Source organism: Accipiter gentilis, chromosome 1, assembly GCF_929443795.1.
Source record: "Accipiter gentilis chromosome 1, bAccGen1.1, whole genome shotgun sequence".
Taxonomy (NCBI): domain Eukaryota; kingdom Metazoa; phylum Chordata; class Aves; order Accipitriformes; family Accipitridae; genus Astur; species Astur gentilis.
In genome coordinates this window covers 15479547-15496649 of record NC_064880.1, presented here as the reverse complement: position 1 = coordinate 15496649, position 17103 = coordinate 15479547, and the positions used below count along the sequence as shown (strand labels likewise).

Sequence of the window (17103 nt, the reverse complement as noted above, 5' to 3'; positions counted from 1 at the left end):
GTGAGGTCCTGCACACCCAATCCATTGTGAGTTTGATTTTTGTTGGGTTGGGGTTTTGGTTTGGGTTTTTTTTGAGGGTTGGTTTTTTTGAGTCGTATAATGCATAGTGAAGAACAAAGGGAATCATAGAATCATTTAGGTTGGAAAAGACCTTTAAGATCGAGTCCAACCATCAACCATGCCCGCTAAATCATGTCCTGAAGTGCCTTGTCTACGTGCTTTTTGAATACCTGCAGGAGTGGTGACTCAACCACTTCCCTGGGGAGCCTGTTCCAATGCCTGACAACCCTTTCAGTAAAGAAATTTTTCCTACTGTCCAATCTAAACCTCCCCTGCCACAACTTGAGGCCGTTTCCTCTCATCCTATCTCCAGCCACCCGACAGAAGAGACCAGCACCCACCTCACTACAACTCCCATTCAGGTAGTTGTAGAGAGCGATAAGGTCTCCCCTCAGCCTCCTTTTCTCCAGGCTAAACAACCTGAGTTCCCTCAGCCACTCCTCATAAGACTTGTGCTCCAGGCCCCTCACCAACTTGGTTGCCCTTCTGTGGAGACGCTCCAATACCTCAATTTCTTTTCTGTAGTGAGGGGCCTGAAACTGAACACAGTACTCAGGGTGCCGCCTCACCAGTGCCGAGTACAGGGGAACAATCACTTCCCTGCTCCTGCTGGCCACACTATTTCTGATACAGGCCAGGATGCCGTTGGCCTTCTTGGCCATCTGGGCACACTGCTGGCTCATATTCAGCCGGCTGTCAACCAGCACCTCCTAGGACCTTTTCTGCCGGGCAGCTTTCCAGCCACTCTTCCCCAAGCCTATAGCACTGCATGGGGTTGCTGTGACCAAAGTGGAGGACACGGCACTTGGCCTTGTTGAACTTCATACAATTGGCCTCAGCCCATCAATCCAGCCTGTCCAGATCCCTCTGTAGAGACTTGCTACCCTCAAGCAGATCAGCCCTCCCTCCCAACTTGGTGTCATCTGCAAACTTGCTGAGGGTGCACTCGATCCCCTCGTCCAGATCATCAATAAAGATATTAAACAGAACTGGCCCCAGTACTGAGCCTTGGGGAACACCACTTGTGACTGGCCACCAACTGGATTTAACTCCATTCACCACAACCCTCTCAGTTCGTCCATCCAGCCATTTTTTTTAATCGGTGAAGAGTACACTTGTCTAAGCCACGAGACGCCAGTTTCTCAAGGAGTATGCCATGAGAGACAGCGTCAAAGGCCTTACTAAAGTCGAGGCAGCTAACATCCACAGCCTTGCCCTCATCCACTAGGCAGGTCACCTGGTCATAGAAGGAGATCAGGTTGGTCAAGCAGGACCTGCCATGCTGGCTGGGCCTGATCCCCTGGTTGTCCTGAGGCTTCATAGTAAGCACAATGAGTTTGCATTGTGAATTTGTATCTGGTGGCTAGCTAGAAAAAAAAAATTACAGTAGTTAATGTTAATTTTAGGACAACTATTCTGGACTTATTACTTAGGCATTTGATGTAGCAGCTTTCACCCTGATGCCTTTCAAAAAATTGAAGAGGACAGCATCCATAATACAGAGCATGTAATTTATTTACTAGGGTTTTTTTGCTGTCCCACTGCCAGACTGGTGTTTAGCTTTGCAAACAGTGCTTGGTACACAAATCCTTCAGAAGAAAGTGTTCTTTAGGTGTCTTAAAAATTATTAGAAGTTTAAATTTTTATTTGCTATTTACTTACCTTGCTTGTTTGAAGTTGATATAAAGGACATTTAATAGTTGGAGAGGAACTAGTTAACGGTTAGGATTAGGACTCAGTTGTCTTGTAAAGTGTTTCTCTGTCCCTGCTATGTTCTCTCAGAAGCCAGCTATGAAAGAAAAGTTGTATTTTGAGTTGAGATTGTTTTTAAAAAGTTTTGGATGTTTCACTTAAGAAGATTTGCATTAAAAACTGGTTCTGTTTTTGTTTTAAATTGGGTCCTCCTTGCTGTGGTAGCAAGATCATACACAGAGGGATCTAATTGTCAAAGAGAAATAACTGATTTTTTTTTTTATTTATGTTATTGGTGTATATTAACAGAGCACTTGCATTCTTGCTTACAGATCAAGACACAGTGTTAAGTGGTGCTCTGAAAAAAGACCGCTTTTTCCTGAAGGAATTAAGCAATGTTGATTGTGGCTTGCTTATAAAGCTAAGTGAATGCTGCTATAACAGCTGGTTCTAAAAACCTGTTATAAAACTGTTACTTGCTCAGTACATTTCTTGTATTTTCTAAAAACAACAGCTGCTTATTTACTACTCAATTATATTCAGAAGTTGAACTCAATGAGTTTCTTTACTCATGGTTGAATTAACTCATTGCTAAGCCTGTTAACTGTGCTTTTCCTTTCCTTGATCTAGTGTAATTGCTGTTAGAAGGTCACGTAAAAAGAAATTCAAAATGCACCAGTTAAAGTACTTAAACCTTGTTGTCCCCGTTCCATCTACAATGCAGTCTGAATAGAAAAATCTGTAAACACAAGCTGTTGAAGTCTTAGTGCAATCGAAACAGTTCTTTAGAATTTGTTTATTTTTTTAATGGTTACTGACTTTTTAAGCCCTTCAACTGTCATAACTCTGTTGGTTTATGTGTATTTCAAAAGCACCAACAAACAAATGCTCCATGAGCAATGTGCTAGTGGGTAGCAGTTACTGAGTGTGTAGAAAGTGTTTGACACATAAACCAATTTTGCAGTATATGGTTCCTCAGAGAAAATTATTATTCAGGATATCTGTGACAGTAGCTTTAACTTAAAGCAGTGAGAATACAGACGTTTTGTTAGACCAGGCACAGTTCTTTTCATCAGTTTTAGTCAAATTGGCTATCCAGGAAGGTTTTGTGTTTCCTTGATTTGCTTTTTTTTGCCTCAAGAGTGGAGAGGGTGGGCTTTTTCCCCTTTAAGTCAGAAAGTTTGCATTTTGGCATCAAGGTCTTAATAAAACTAGTTTACAAGAGCAAGTATTTAGAAATGCGTACTGTGAAGTACATTTGTTTCAGTCGGGATTTTAGCTGTGTAATGTGTTTTTCAGTCTTGAGATTTTTTCAAAGAACTGGAGGGATATAAGTACCCAAATCCTGTTGGAATTCAGTGTTCAATTCTTTTTCCTGTAGACCTATTCTCCTGGGTTCAGCTGGGGTGGAGTTAATTTTTACAGGAGCCTGGGAGGTGGGGGGCACAGCCGGGGCAGCTGACCTGAACTAGCCCAGGAGCTATTCCATACCATGTGCCATCATGCTCAGTATATAAATGGGGAGCGGGCTGAGGGGCGTTCTCTCGACTTTTGACTTTCGGTGGGGGAAGTGGTGGAGCGTCAGGTTCCGGGCAGTGAGCGGTTGCACTGTGCATCACTCCTTTTGTATACTCTTTCATCAGTACCGTTGTTGTTGTTGTTGTAAGTTTTTTTTTTTTTTTGTGTTGTCCCAGTAAACTGCCTTTATCTCAACCCTCGAGGTTCCAGTTTCTTTTTCTTTTTCTCTCCTTCGTCTCCTCCCTATCCCACCGGAGGGGGGCGGGAGGAGTGAGCGAGCAGCTGTGTGGTCCTTTGTTACCGGCTGGGCTGAAACCACGACTGTCCTTTTTGGTGCCCAACGTGGAGCACGAAGGGTTGAGATAATGACAGATCTGGCCAGAGTGTGTTGAAACAAATTTGTCATACGCATTTCTTATATTAGATAAATAGATGTTAGTCACAATGTTGTTTCATTTGTTTACATGGTGGCGTTTTGTAAGCTCTTACATGCTCTATGTACTGTCTGTAGTTACGTTTCTCATCTCTGGGAGAGTGATTGGGATTATCATTTTGCTCTACTGGACAATGTCAACTTGTGAAATGATTACATCACTGGTCATGAGGTTAAGCTGGTGTCTGTATGAGGCAGTGATATCATTTCCATACTTCAGGCACCTTCTATTGGATTTTATTGGTAATTACACCCCACCCATGGGGAAGTTAGGGAGGGATAATTCCCCCCGTCCGTTCGCCTCCCTTCTCTCCTTATGACTAGTTACAACAGCTTTTGAGAATTTTGAATATCCTTTGGATGTGCAAGCCAGTGTGCTATTAGTGCTATGCCTCCTGAATATGTTTCAGGTCTTGTTTAAGGCTACAAAAAGGGTCTTTAAGAGTACCACCCAGAGATCTGCCCCAAAGCTGGATATTCATGGGTGGCACGGCATGTGGGAGGATATGGGCACATATCTAGAGAACTTCTCACCTCCAGTGGCTTGGAAGTTCACTCCCGAACAACTACAGAACCCTCATGAAATGGTAGAATATTTGAAAGAAAAATGCTGTGGCTATTCCAAGGACGTACAACTCACTGCACTGTGCTGGGCCCTGGCCAGTATCTACCAAACACTGCTTGATATTAGGCAGCACCCACAGGGGGAAGAGGGGGAGAAGATGGAAAACAGGGCAACAGGCACCGTGGCTGCCCCTACCCCGACAACAGATACTGCAGCTAAACCAGAGAACCAACCTGTGCCAGTATCAGTTGCCCCTGTACAGAAAAAGAAACACACAAAGAAATCGGTTCGCTTAGTAAGAGATGAAGATGAACCAGGGTCATCGCGAGAACAGGAGGAAGAGGCAGACCTGGAAATAATTACCCGATCTCTATCCATGAGTGAGTTGCGTGACATGCGGAAAGATTTTAGTTGCCACCCAGGTGAGCACGTTGTTACCTGGCTGCTCTGATGCTGGGATAGTGGGGCTAGTAGTGTGGAATTAGAGGGTAAGGAAGCCAAGCATTTGGGATCTCTGTCTAGGGAAGGGGGCATCAACAAGGCGATTGGGAGAAAAACACAAGTCCTCAGCCTCTGGAGTTGACTTCTGTTAGGTGTAAAGGAAAGATACCCCTTCAGGGATGAAGTTACATGTCACCAAGGCAAGTGGACCACCATGGAGAGAGGTATCCAGTACCTGAGGGAATTAGCGGTGCTGGAGGTGACTTATAATGATCCAGAAAATGCGCAGTCACCCACAGATCCAGATGAAGTCCAATGCACACAACCGATGTGGTGGAAGTTTCTACGAAGTGCACCACCCAACCTATGCCAACTCATTGGCAGTAATGTCCTGGAAAGAAGGCTATGGGCAAACGGTGGATGAATTGGCTGTCCAACTCCGGCAATACGAAGGAAGTCTCTCTTCCTCCCTATGGGCCTGTGTCTTGGCTGTAGAGGAGTTGTCCCGAGAGTTCCAGCAATTCAAAGTGGATCTGTCCTCCTCCTCACCTGTACGGGCCCGCATCGCGGCTATTGGGAGTAAGCATTCCTCTGCCCAAGAAATAGGAGAGACAAAGTACACACGACGGGCTAACCTGTGGTTTTACCTGCGTGACCATGGAGAGGACATGAGGAAGTGGGATGGAAAACCTACCTCAGTCCTGGATGCACGGGTATGGGAGTTGTGAGAAAAAGCAACCAGAAAAGAGAATTCTTGGAAAACTGCTGTTCCAGTTTCCCGTGAGCAGTCCCCCAGATGCAGTAGGTGGGCTGATCTCATTTATGATCATCTCGAAGGGACTTCTGATTCACGTGTGCAAAAAGTGAGTAACGGATATTCTAACCAGGATTAGAGAGGCCCTGCCTCCAGCCAGGTGGAGGAGAGGGACAACCGAGTCTACTGGACAGTGTGGATTTGATGGCCTGGCACATCAGACCCACAGGAATATAAGGCTCTAGTAGACACTGGTGCATAATGCACCCTAATGCCATCAAGTTATAAAGGGGCAGAACCCATCTGTATCTCTGGTGTGACAGGGGGATCCCAAGAGCTAACCGTATTGGAAGCTGAAATGAATCTAACCTGGAATGAGTGGCATAAACACCCCATTGCAACTGGCCCGGAGGCCCTGTGCATCCTTGGTATAGATTATCTCAGGAGGTATTTCAAGGACCCGAAAGGGTACCGTTGGGCCTTTGGTATAGCTGCATTGGAGACGGAGGAGATTGAACAGCTGTCTACCCTGCCTGGTCTCTCCCAAGACCCTTCAGTTGTGGGGTTGCTGAAGGTTGAAGACCAACAGGTGCCAATTGGCTACCACGACGGTGCACCGGCGACAATATCGCACCATCCGAGACTCCCTGATCCCCATCCATAAGCTGATTTGCCAATTGGAGAGCCAAGGAGTGATCAGCAAAACTCGCTCACCCTTTAATAGTCCCATATGGCTAGTGCAGAAATCTAATGGGGAATGGAGACTAACAGTAGATTATTGTGGGCTGAATGAAGTTACGCCACCGCTGAGTGCTGCCGTTCCAGATATGCTAGAACTTCAATACGAACTGGAATCAAAGGCAGCTAAGTGGTATGCCACAATTGACATTGCTAATGCATTTTTCTCCATTCCTTTGGCAGCGGAGTGCAGGCCACAGTTTGCTTTCACATGGAGGGGCGTCCAGTACACCTGGAACCAACTGCCCCAGGGGTGGAAACACAGCCCCACTATTTGCCATGGACTGATCCAGGCTGCACTGGAAAAAGGTGAAGCTCCAGAGCACCTGCAATATATTGATGACATCATCATATGGGGCAGCACGGCAGAAGTTTTTGTGAAAGGAAGAAAATAAACTAAATCCTTTTGAAGGCTGGTTTTGCCATAAAAGAAAGTAAGGTCAAGCGACCTGTGTAGGAGATCCAGTTCTTAGGAGTAAAATGGCAAGATGGGCATTGTCAGATCCCTATGGATGTGATTAACAAAATAGCAGCTATGTCTCCCCCAACTAATAAAAAGGACACACAGGCCTTCTTAGGTGTCGTGGGCTTTTGGAGAACGCATATTCCAAATTACAGTCAAATTGTAAATCCTCTCTACCAAGTTACCTGGAAGAAGAACGATTTTAAATGGGGGCCTGAGCAACGACAAGCCTTTGAACAAATTAAGCGGGAGATTGTTCATGCAGTAGCCCTTGGGCCAGTCCGGGCAGGACAAGATGTTAAAAATGTGCTCTACACTGCAGCTGGGGAGAATGGCCCTACCTGGAGCCTTTGGCAGAAAGCACCTGGGGAGACCCGAGGCCAACCCCTGGGGTTTTGGAGTCGGGGATATCGAGGATCCGAGGCTCGCTGTACTCCAACTGAGAAAGAGATCTTGGCAGCATATGAAGGAGTTCGAGCCACCTCAGAAGTGGTTGGTACTGAGACACAGCTCCTCTTAGCACCCTGACTGCCCGTGCTGGGCTGGATGTTCAAAGGGAGGGTCTCCTCTACACTTCGTACGACTGATGCTACATGGAGTAAGTGGGCCGCACTTGATCACACAACGAGCTCGCATAGGAAACCCCAGTCGCCCAGGAATTTTAGAAGTGATCATGGACTGGCCCGAAGGCAAAGATTTTGGAATGTCACCAGAGGAGGAGGTGACACGGGCTGAAGAGGCCCCGCTGTATAATAAACTGCCAGAAAATGAGAGGCAATATGCCCTGTTCACTGATGGGTCCTGTCGCATTGTGGGAAAACATCGGAGGTGGAAGGCTGCTGTATGGAGTCCTACATGACAAGTCGCAGAAACTGCTGAAGGAGAAGGTGAATCGAGTCAGTTTGCAGAGGTGAAAGCCATCCAGCTAGCGTTAGACATTGCTGAAAGAGAAAAGTGGCCAGTGCTCTATCTCTATACTGACTCATGGATGGTGGCAAATGCCCTATGGGGGTGGCTACAGCAATGAAAGCAGAGCAACTGGCAGCACAGAGGTAAACCCATTTGGGCTGCCGCACTGTGGCAAGATATTGCTGTTTGGATAGAGAAGCTAGCGGTAACAGTACATCACATAGATGCTCATATACCCAAGAGTTGGGCCACTGAAGAACAACCAGCAGGCAGATCAGGCCGCCAAGATTGAAGTGTCTCAGGTGGACCTGGACTGGCAACGTAGGGGTGAGCTATTTATGGCTCAGTGGGCCCATGATACCTCAGGCCATCAGGGAAGAGATGCAACATATAGATGGGCTTGTGATCGAGGGGTGGACCTGACCATGGACACTATCGTGCACATTATCCATGAATGTGAAACATGTGCTGCAATTAAGCAAGCCAAGCGGCTAAAACCCCTGTCATATGGAGGGCGATGGCTGAAATATAAATTTGGGGAGGCCTGGCAGATTGACTATATCACACTCCCACGAACCCGCCAAGGCAAGTGCCATGTGCTGACAATGGTGGAAGCAACCACCAGATGGCTGGAAACATACCCTGTGTCCCACGCCACTGCCCAGAATGCTATCCTTGGCCTTGAAGAGAAAGTTTTATGGCGACACGGCACCCCGGAACCAATCGAGTTGGACAACGGGACTCGCTTCTGAAACAACCTCATAGACACCTGGGCCAAAGAACATGGCATTGAGTGGGTATATCACATCCCTTATCACGCACTGGCCTCTGGAAAAATCGAACGATACAATGGACTGCTGAAAACTACATTGAGAGCTATGGGGGATGGAACTTTCAAACATTGGGATACACATTTAACAAAAGCCACCTGGTTAGTTAATACTAGAGGATCTGCCAATCGGGCTGGCCCTGCCCAACCAAGACTTCTGCATACTGTAGAAGGGGATAAAGTCCCTGTAGTGCGCATGAGGAGTATGTTAGGAAAGACAGTCTGGGTCAGTCCTCCCTCAAGCAGAGGCAAACCCATTCAAGGGGTTGGTTTTGCTCAGGGACCTGGGTACACCTGGTGGGTGATGCAGAAGGATGGGGAAGTTTGATGTGTACCTCAGGGGGATTTGATTTTGGGAGAGAATAGCCAGTGAATTAGGCTGTATGATATTTAAATGCTAAATAACCTGCCAATGTATGTCATTGTATCTATAGTGTCTATATGCCATATCAAGGGTATTACTGTAAGAATTACCCAAATGAATGAAGGATGGACTTTGAAACTGAGCCAAGTACAACAGTGATAGAACTTGAACTGGCGCCCAGCAATTTCCTCAAGATCAACATCTTCGACCTGCAGGCCAAGGGCATGAGTTGCACCAAATGTACCAGCCACAAGTTCCAGAGGCAGTGTACAACAACCCAATATCTCACACCATCTCTCTTATCCTGAAGAACTGTTACAACAGATGGAGCCCCAAAGTCATGGACTAAATAAAATTAATGGACACATTAGAGGGATAGCCCATTGACTAAGGGAATACTATTTGGGGGGGGGGCGGGTGTCCATATACTTATATATATAAGACAAGGAAAGTGGTAGTGGTTGATTGGAAAATGTAAGATCTGGGCATGGTGTAGATGGTATAGAATAAGGGGTGGATAATGTCCTGGGTTCAGCTGGGGCAGGGTTAATTTTTACAGGAAGCTGGGAGGTCCGGGGGCACAGCCGGGGCAGCTGACCTGAACTAGCCCAGGAGCTATTCCATACCATGGGACATCATGCTCAGTATATAAATGGGGAGCGGGCTGGGGGGAGTTCTCTCGACTTTCGGTGGGGGAAGTGGTGGAGCATTGGGTTCCGGGCGGTGAGCAGCTGCACTGTGCATCACTCGTTTTGTATACTCTTTTATTAGTACAGTTGTTGTTGTAACCTTTTTTTTTTTTTTGGTGTTGTCCCAGTAAACTGCCTTTATCTCAACCCTCGAGGTTCCAGGGTTTTTTTGTTTTGTCTCCTCCATCTCCCCCCTATCCCACCGGAGGGGGGCGGGAGGAGTGAGCGAGCGGCTGCGTGGTCCTTTGTTACCAGCTGGGCTAAAACCAGGACACCCACGCACACTGCAACAAGATACAGGGATTACAAGGGACTGTATTCAGATGTGTGAGCTACCAATAGAAAGACTGTCAGAGAACAGTATCCTTTCTGCCAGATCATTGTATAGTAGTCCACATGTGCTGTACTGTTCATTGTGTTTCTTTCAGCCTATTCTGATGCTTTACAACTATGCTACTTTCTTAGGATTTCTTTGCTGAGTTACCTATTTCTAAGTACTTCCTTGTTTAAAAGGTGGGTTGGGAGGAAGTGCAGGAAAGCAAGAGGGAATGGAGACTGTAAATCAGAATAATGCATCAGTGGTAGATACTGTATAGGATGCAGTGAGATGATGTTTCTTCTGGCTCTGGAAAAGAACAACTGCATCCATTTTACTGTGACTCTCCTGTACTGCAAGATTCAAAATCATTGCTGCATTTTGGGGGCAAAATCTAGGGTACCATTAGGTAAGCTGAAATAGATCACACCAAAACAATTTGCAGAGCAGTTATATGTAGTCTTGGAATACTTTATATGGATGGCACAGTAACCTGAATATCTTCTTATGAAGTGGTGTTTCTTTTAGAATTTCACATGTCTAGCTAATGTTAAGTAAAGAGAGCTCTTCTATAAGAGTGAGTAAAAAATGCATTCTGATGATATTTTTGTTGGTTTTATTTTATAGCAGGCCACGACTGTCGAAGGAAGAAAGGGTTGGAAGACCCCACCCAGAAAGCTCTTCAGGAAGCCAAGCAGCAAAAAATCCTTGATGCTGAAAGCTCTTCATATGATCCAGTCAAAGATGCAGAGAAGGAGATAGGCAAGAGATATCCAAAGGTATGCAGCATTCTTTCTCAGTATCTAATCCAAAGTACACTTTAAACTTTTACTCAGCTGGTGGTGAAAGATACTTGTCCAACGTGACTGAAAGAAGTCATACTTAGTAAAAGTAAATAGGACAGGTAGGTAACAATTATTTTTTTTTTTATACAAGTTTCTATTGCAATTAATTTTTCAGGCAATAATAGGAACTCTGATTAGTTGAAGCTAGCAAGCTACTTTTCGAGAGCCTGACAGAGTCACACTGCAGAGGAAGAGCACTGGCTATAAATGCTGGTTGCTCTGTTATGTTTCTCTTGTAACTGGAAAAATCCTGATGTATTCCATAGTGTGTGCAAACTTTTCAAGCATTTCAACCTGTCCGTTTCAGCTGGGTCTGAAAGGTATGACATTTGGGAGACTAAGGGAAAAAAATTGGTGATTTCTTAATAGTCAATGAAAGTTTCTAAACTTGAGGATACCAAAGGTGTGTCGCTTTTTCAGTTTGGAAGTTGTGCAAAATCAAAATTAATTCCTGACTGATTTTTTTTTTTTTAATTGTTGAAAGGAACTTTTTTTCTTTACTTACTTTATTCTACTTGGTTTATTTATTGAGGTTGCGTTTGGGACTATATAACAATGCTTTTTATTTTTCCAAATCAAGGTAAACATTCTAATACCTAAAATTTCTTAAGCTCTTAGAACTGTTACACTGGCCTATTTTTGTTTGAGAACCACAGTTAGAGTTTAAACTGTGTTTTTTGAGAAGGAAAAAACCCTTCTTTAATTTACATTGATGTAGTCAGAATCAGCTTCAGTCTTTCCTTTCTCTGTCTCCACAAGAATATGTCCATGGTGATTTATTTTTTTGTATGTTTCTATCTGGTTTTGCAAGGGCATTTCCTCTATCTGACACTGGCAATGCACCTCTCCTCTGATGAACATACCATTTTATTTCAGTTTTCATCCCTTTTCATTCTCCTGAAGCTCCAAATAAAAAAAATAAATATATGTTCAGTTGCTTTCTGAAATACTTCTCACCACATATTGGAAATAATTCTCTGTACTGTCTTCCCACCTATTAGTATCTGAGTATTACTGAGGCACCTGCCAGTCAGTCCATCTCTACCTTCCCTGGTTTTCATTCAGTGGTTAGAAACTTCCATTTTAGACTTTCATAGGTTTCTCTTCTTTTCATTTTGACTTGTGATCAAATGAGTTTATTTTGGCTTATGAAATCTTATTTTTTTCTACCTGTTTCTACTGAAGTAATCAGGATTTTTATAGTAAACTGATTCAAAGACATTAACTCAATAGTTTGATTAACTATTAAGTAGGTATTCTTTATTGACAGCGCTGGTTGCACAGGGTATTGCTCCACCTATCGTGCACACCGTTGCACAATTTACCAGAAATTTATACAATGTAAATATACATATTCATAAGGTTATTCAATACAAAAACATACATATGCATAAGTGAGGTGGAGTAATTAAAAAGGCTTGTGTCAGCAATTCTAAAATGTATATGTCATCATTGTGCATGCTCAGATTTGTCTCTGGTAGTCGTTTACTTCTTCAGGGGTTCTATCTTCCTCTTCCTCTTCTGTCCTTTAGATGAACTTTAGTCATTCACACATGCTCTCTTCTTACTAGGCAATTATAACAGTTTTATGGTTGCTTCTCATACACCTTATCTTAGACCTATATTTCAGTTCTTGTTATCACTTCCTTGGTTAACGCATCCGTCCTTGACGAGTACCCGTCCCTGACAAACTTAATCCCTGACAGACACCAGTCCTTGGTGAGCAGTGTTACAAGAATCATATGGTTACGAGAACAAAGGCAGGAGTTCGTATCTTTGCCAGCCCTATCTATTCAAGCAAGGCCTCTACTTGTGCCTTCTCAACAAGATTTTGTGGTTGTTCATGGTTCCTTCTTACAAACACCAGTCTTTGTCTCGTATGTAAAGTTATAGAGAGACAATCATTGAGCAATTAGCAGTTCGTTCTCTATATCAAAACTTCAGTGGAGTTATGCTTCACCCCCAGAATATATAAGCTCTACACAGGTAGTATGCCTGTCTGGTTCTTTCTTGTTCTTTGAAATTCATGAGCACTGTTAGTTGACTGGTTCTGGCCAGCATCTGTGTTTCTGCACATCTTATGTTTCCCAGATGAGTCTTATCAGAGGCCCTGATGTCTTTATTTAATCAATGGATTAGAAAACTGGAGTAGCTCCAGAAATAAGACATCAGAAAATATGGCATGTTTGAATGTACTAGATTTTACCATGGCTAAGCAATAATCTAAAACTTTAGGTGTGAGCCTAAAACCTTTTCCAACAATGGAAAAATACCTTTTATTTCACTTCACATTTCCTGGATTTATTATTTCTAATTATTTCCTTTCCCCTGACAAAGAATGCTACCTTCTATACTGTATGTGAATTGTCTTATTTCTTAAGCTGTTAGAAATAAATGGCAGGGAGAATGATGAGTCTGTAGACGGTGAAGGGGTGAGTTAAAATTGTGTTTAAAACAAAGTGTCCTGGTTTCAGCTGGGATAGAGTTAATTGTCTCCTAGGAGCTGGTACGTGCTATGTTTTGAGTTCAGTAGAAGAATGTTAACAACACACTGATGTTTTCAGTTGTTGCTAAGTAATGTTTAGTCTAAAGTCAAGGGTTTTTCAGCTTCTCATGCCCAGCCAGCAAGAGAGCTGGAGGGGCACAAGAAGTTGGCACAGGACACAGCCAGGGCAGCTGACCCAAACTGGCCAATGGTGTATTCCATACCATGGGATGTCACATCTAGTATATAAACTGGGGGGAGTGGGGGCAGGGCGAATCGCTGCTCAGGGACTAAGTGGGCGTTGATTAGTGGGTGGTGAGGAATTGCACTGTGCATCATTTGTACATTCCAATCCTTTTATTATCACTGTTGTCATTTTATTAGTGTTATCGTTGTCATTAGTTTCTTCTTTTCTGTTCTATTAAGCTGTTCTTATCTCAACCCACAAGTTTTACTACTTTTCCTGATTTTTCTCCCCCATCCCACTGCGGGGGGGGGGGGAGTGAGTGAGCGGCTGCATGGTGCTTAGTTGCTCGCTGGGGTTAAACCACAACACAAAGATACTCACAGAACTCTGTCCTGTAGTGCACATTTATTGAACTGCAATTCTAATCTATATTCTTTTATTAAAATAGTGCATTCTTACTCAACAGTTTAGTTGTCTGAGTATTTCTTCTAGTGAAAGGGATTAGGTATAAATGAGTGCCTTGCCTTCCTTAGATCATTTTCTGGTACTTGGAATCAAACTTGTGTGGTGCCTTATCTCCTTTGACCTATATCAAAAGATCTTTTAAATTCTGCCATGTTTTATGTGACTTACATTCCTTCTTGCAGTGATTCGACATGGCAATGACTTTATTGAAGAATGTACCATAAATAATAGTCTTGTTCTCATTTACAATAATGAAAATAATACTTTAAATTTTTATTAGTTGGGGGGGGGGGGCAAAATTGATTTACACGTATTCAGATTAAGATTACACTTCATTTAAATTCTCTTTATGCCATAAAGGAAGTAAGAGTCAGACCATAAATTGGTCAGTTCCATGGAGTTCAGGTGAGGAATATATAGAAGAAATAAATGCAATTAAAAGTCCTGTATTGAAACAGTGCATTTATGACAAAATAGAAAAAAAGAAAACAGAAAATATGGGAAATCTAGGTAAAATTCACTGTCAAATATTGTTTAGCTCTTTTCAGTAAATGTAAGTGAACATTTAAAGCTTACAAAAGTCCAGAGTGAAGTTTATCCAATTTTAAAATTTAGGCATTTGGATTATATCACGTTCAGTAAAAAGCAAATATATTGTCATGAAATTCTATCCTTGAGACAAAATCATAAATGTTTGTATTAACTGTACTGTTACATAGGAGTGAACTATGGTGATGAAAATGATTTAAGATCTTTTCTGTGTCTTGTAGCTAAATAATGACCTAACAAAAGCCTGTGCTTACTTTTAAGTAGATGCAAATATGACTCATAGCCGAGCTAGAACATTTACTTCAAGGACAGACATATATTGTGTTATTGTAATATCCTGTAAAAGCTGACATGTAATTTAAAACCTAGGGTCCCTTTGATATGAATTTTGTCAGTGAAAAAGCAACTGGTATTTTTCAGAGAGAGAGTGTATTCTCCTGATTTTAAAATCTTTGTTACAAGACTCAGTTAAATTATATGGTAACAGGCAATTAGGCTAAACTGTTTACATATCTATCCCTTAGTAAGGCAGTATCAATAGCATAAATATTCTTAGATTAAGAATGTGCATAGAGTACTGCTTTAAACATTTAAATTAATTAAAATATATTCTATTCACAGGTCATTAAAATTGTAGAGAACCTTTGATAATGTGATTTTTCATTACCCTGCTGAAATACACTTTTCCTATTTTTATAATTTTATTCTCTCAGGTTCCTCACAGAGTACATTCTATGTTTGATTGCTTGTATTATTTACTAGAAGGGCGATTACAGCTTCTTTATTTTTGGTAAATTCTATTTCCACATATAATGTATTACAACACAATTTTCTGAAGTTTTATTTGGTGTAAAACTTATCAAAAGGTGCATTGGACATTTCTGGAGTCGATGCATTATCTGTTCCTGTGGAACAGCTTTTCGTATTATGGCCAATGGTATATTAAAAAAATACAGAAGTAAAATCCAATGATCATACAAACATAGTTTTTGTAATTAATAAGACTTTGGGTCGAAATATCACATGTATGCATGTATAACCCCAAGTTTCTCCTCAGTTCTATGGAAGAAAGTATACAAAATTTAGAAGAACTACTGTTTCAGTGCTCTCAAACAGCAGGGAAGCTAAAACCAAATGCTTACTTAATCAGATTATTGAGCTTGAATATAAATTAATACAGGCATATTGCGACAGAATTGGAAAGATGAGGTCCCAAAAGAGTTAGGAAGGGTCATAAATAAAATAGGCAATCATTTTGTGTTTGTAGTAAGGTTGCTAAGAAAGCACTGATTTGATATTCAGTACAGAGAAGATGACTGACAGATAATACAGGGAATACTTATTTCTGCAGTCCTTCACTGGTATAGTAAAACTTCAAATAGATAGCTAAGAAAATTAATATTGGTTACAAAGATATAAGACCTCACTCTAGAGAAGGTAAAAGAAGATACAATGTCTGTATTTCAAATAAGATAAAAAGGTAAAAGCTAAGAAATTGTAGACTAGACAGTATAACTTAAGTTCCCAAGGAAATTTGTAATGAATAAATGAAACTTTACTCAACATGTGAAAGAAACCAGGAAAAGAAGTAACTGTGAAAACGGATTTGCAAGGAAAAAGTGTTTCAATCCAGTTTAAATTGCATCCGTAACAGGATAAGAGGTCTCACAGATAGAAGAAGAGCAGTAAATGTAACTTTATCTTCTTCTTAAGATATAAGAGCTCTTATGTTTCTAATAAGGCTTTGGATACTGTCTCACAGCTCATTCCTATTATCAGCTCTGGAAATCTGGCCTGACAGAAATTTTCCTAAATTAATGGAAAGCAGATTGGAATGGTAACATTCAGATATATTGAATAGGCTTTTGCTGGGATATGTTGTCATTAATGGTCTGGAAAATAGAACAGAAAATATGCTGACTAAACTTGCAGACCAAGTGAACTGGGTTTGGTGGGGGTGAAACAGCAAGCACAATTGAGGATAGGAGTATGATTCAAAACTTGACCTATTGGCTAATTGGTCTAAGGAAATAACATGCAATGTAAGAAAAGGTACAAAACTCTACCTTTAAAAAATGATCAAATGTACAAGTACAGAGCAAGAAGCTAAAGAGTTGATCAAATAGCTTTTACTTAGAATAGGCTCTAGGGTTTGTTGTATAAAGCAAGCTTAGCATGAGTCAACAATGACATAATATTGTTCAGAACAGCTGAACACCATACTGCAGAGTAAACCAGGAATATTGTATGGAGGATTGGAATATTCCTCTTGCTTTGTTCAGTTGGCATGTAGCTTTGGCTGCAGTATTATGTTCAGTTTGATCAAAGCTCTTCAGGAGACAAGTGGAGCATCTACAATAGAGCAATAAGAATGATTAGGAGTCTGTGAAATATAGCTGTCAAAGAAAAGGTGAAAAGTGAAATTGTGTAGTCTACAGAAAAGAACACTAAGGGGATAAAGGATATGTTCTTAAAATCTAACAGAATTTTTAAAAAAAAAACCCCGAAACCACAAACAACCAACAAAACAACCTGTTAGAACAAGGAGTAATAAAGTAGAAATCCAATAAGAAAGATTCAGATTACATATTAAACAAAATTTATGGCAGTAAATATAGTGAAGCACTGGAATAGACTGCCTAGGGGAGGTTTTGTCATTGGAACAGGATAGACAGGTTTTTCTGAGGAATAACATAGGTGCGGTGTCCCCTTGGGAAAGGGGATGCACTACTGGTTGACCAGCAGAGGATTTGTTTAGCTGTCATTATTAGTTTGATTTTCCCCCCAAAATAGTACTTAAG

General features: G+C 41.9%; 1 protein-coding gene across 2 annotated transcripts in view; it reads left to right on the top strand.

The window, feature by feature from the left end:
• The window catches only part of SPAG16 (sperm associated antigen 16), a 435661-nt gene that overhangs the window by 31054 nt on the left and 387504 nt on the right, over positions 1 to 17103 (top strand). For both annotated transcript variants that reach the window (XR_007506050.1, XM_049800597.1), the window contains exon 9: positions 10399 to 10550. Coding sequence is in view for 1 of the 2 variants with exons in the window: in XM_049800597.1 (XP_049656554.1) it covers positions 10399 to 10550 (152 nt within the window). In the remaining variant the exon portion in view is untranslated. The remainder of the gene's footprint in view (positions 1 to 10398; positions 10551 to 17103) is intronic.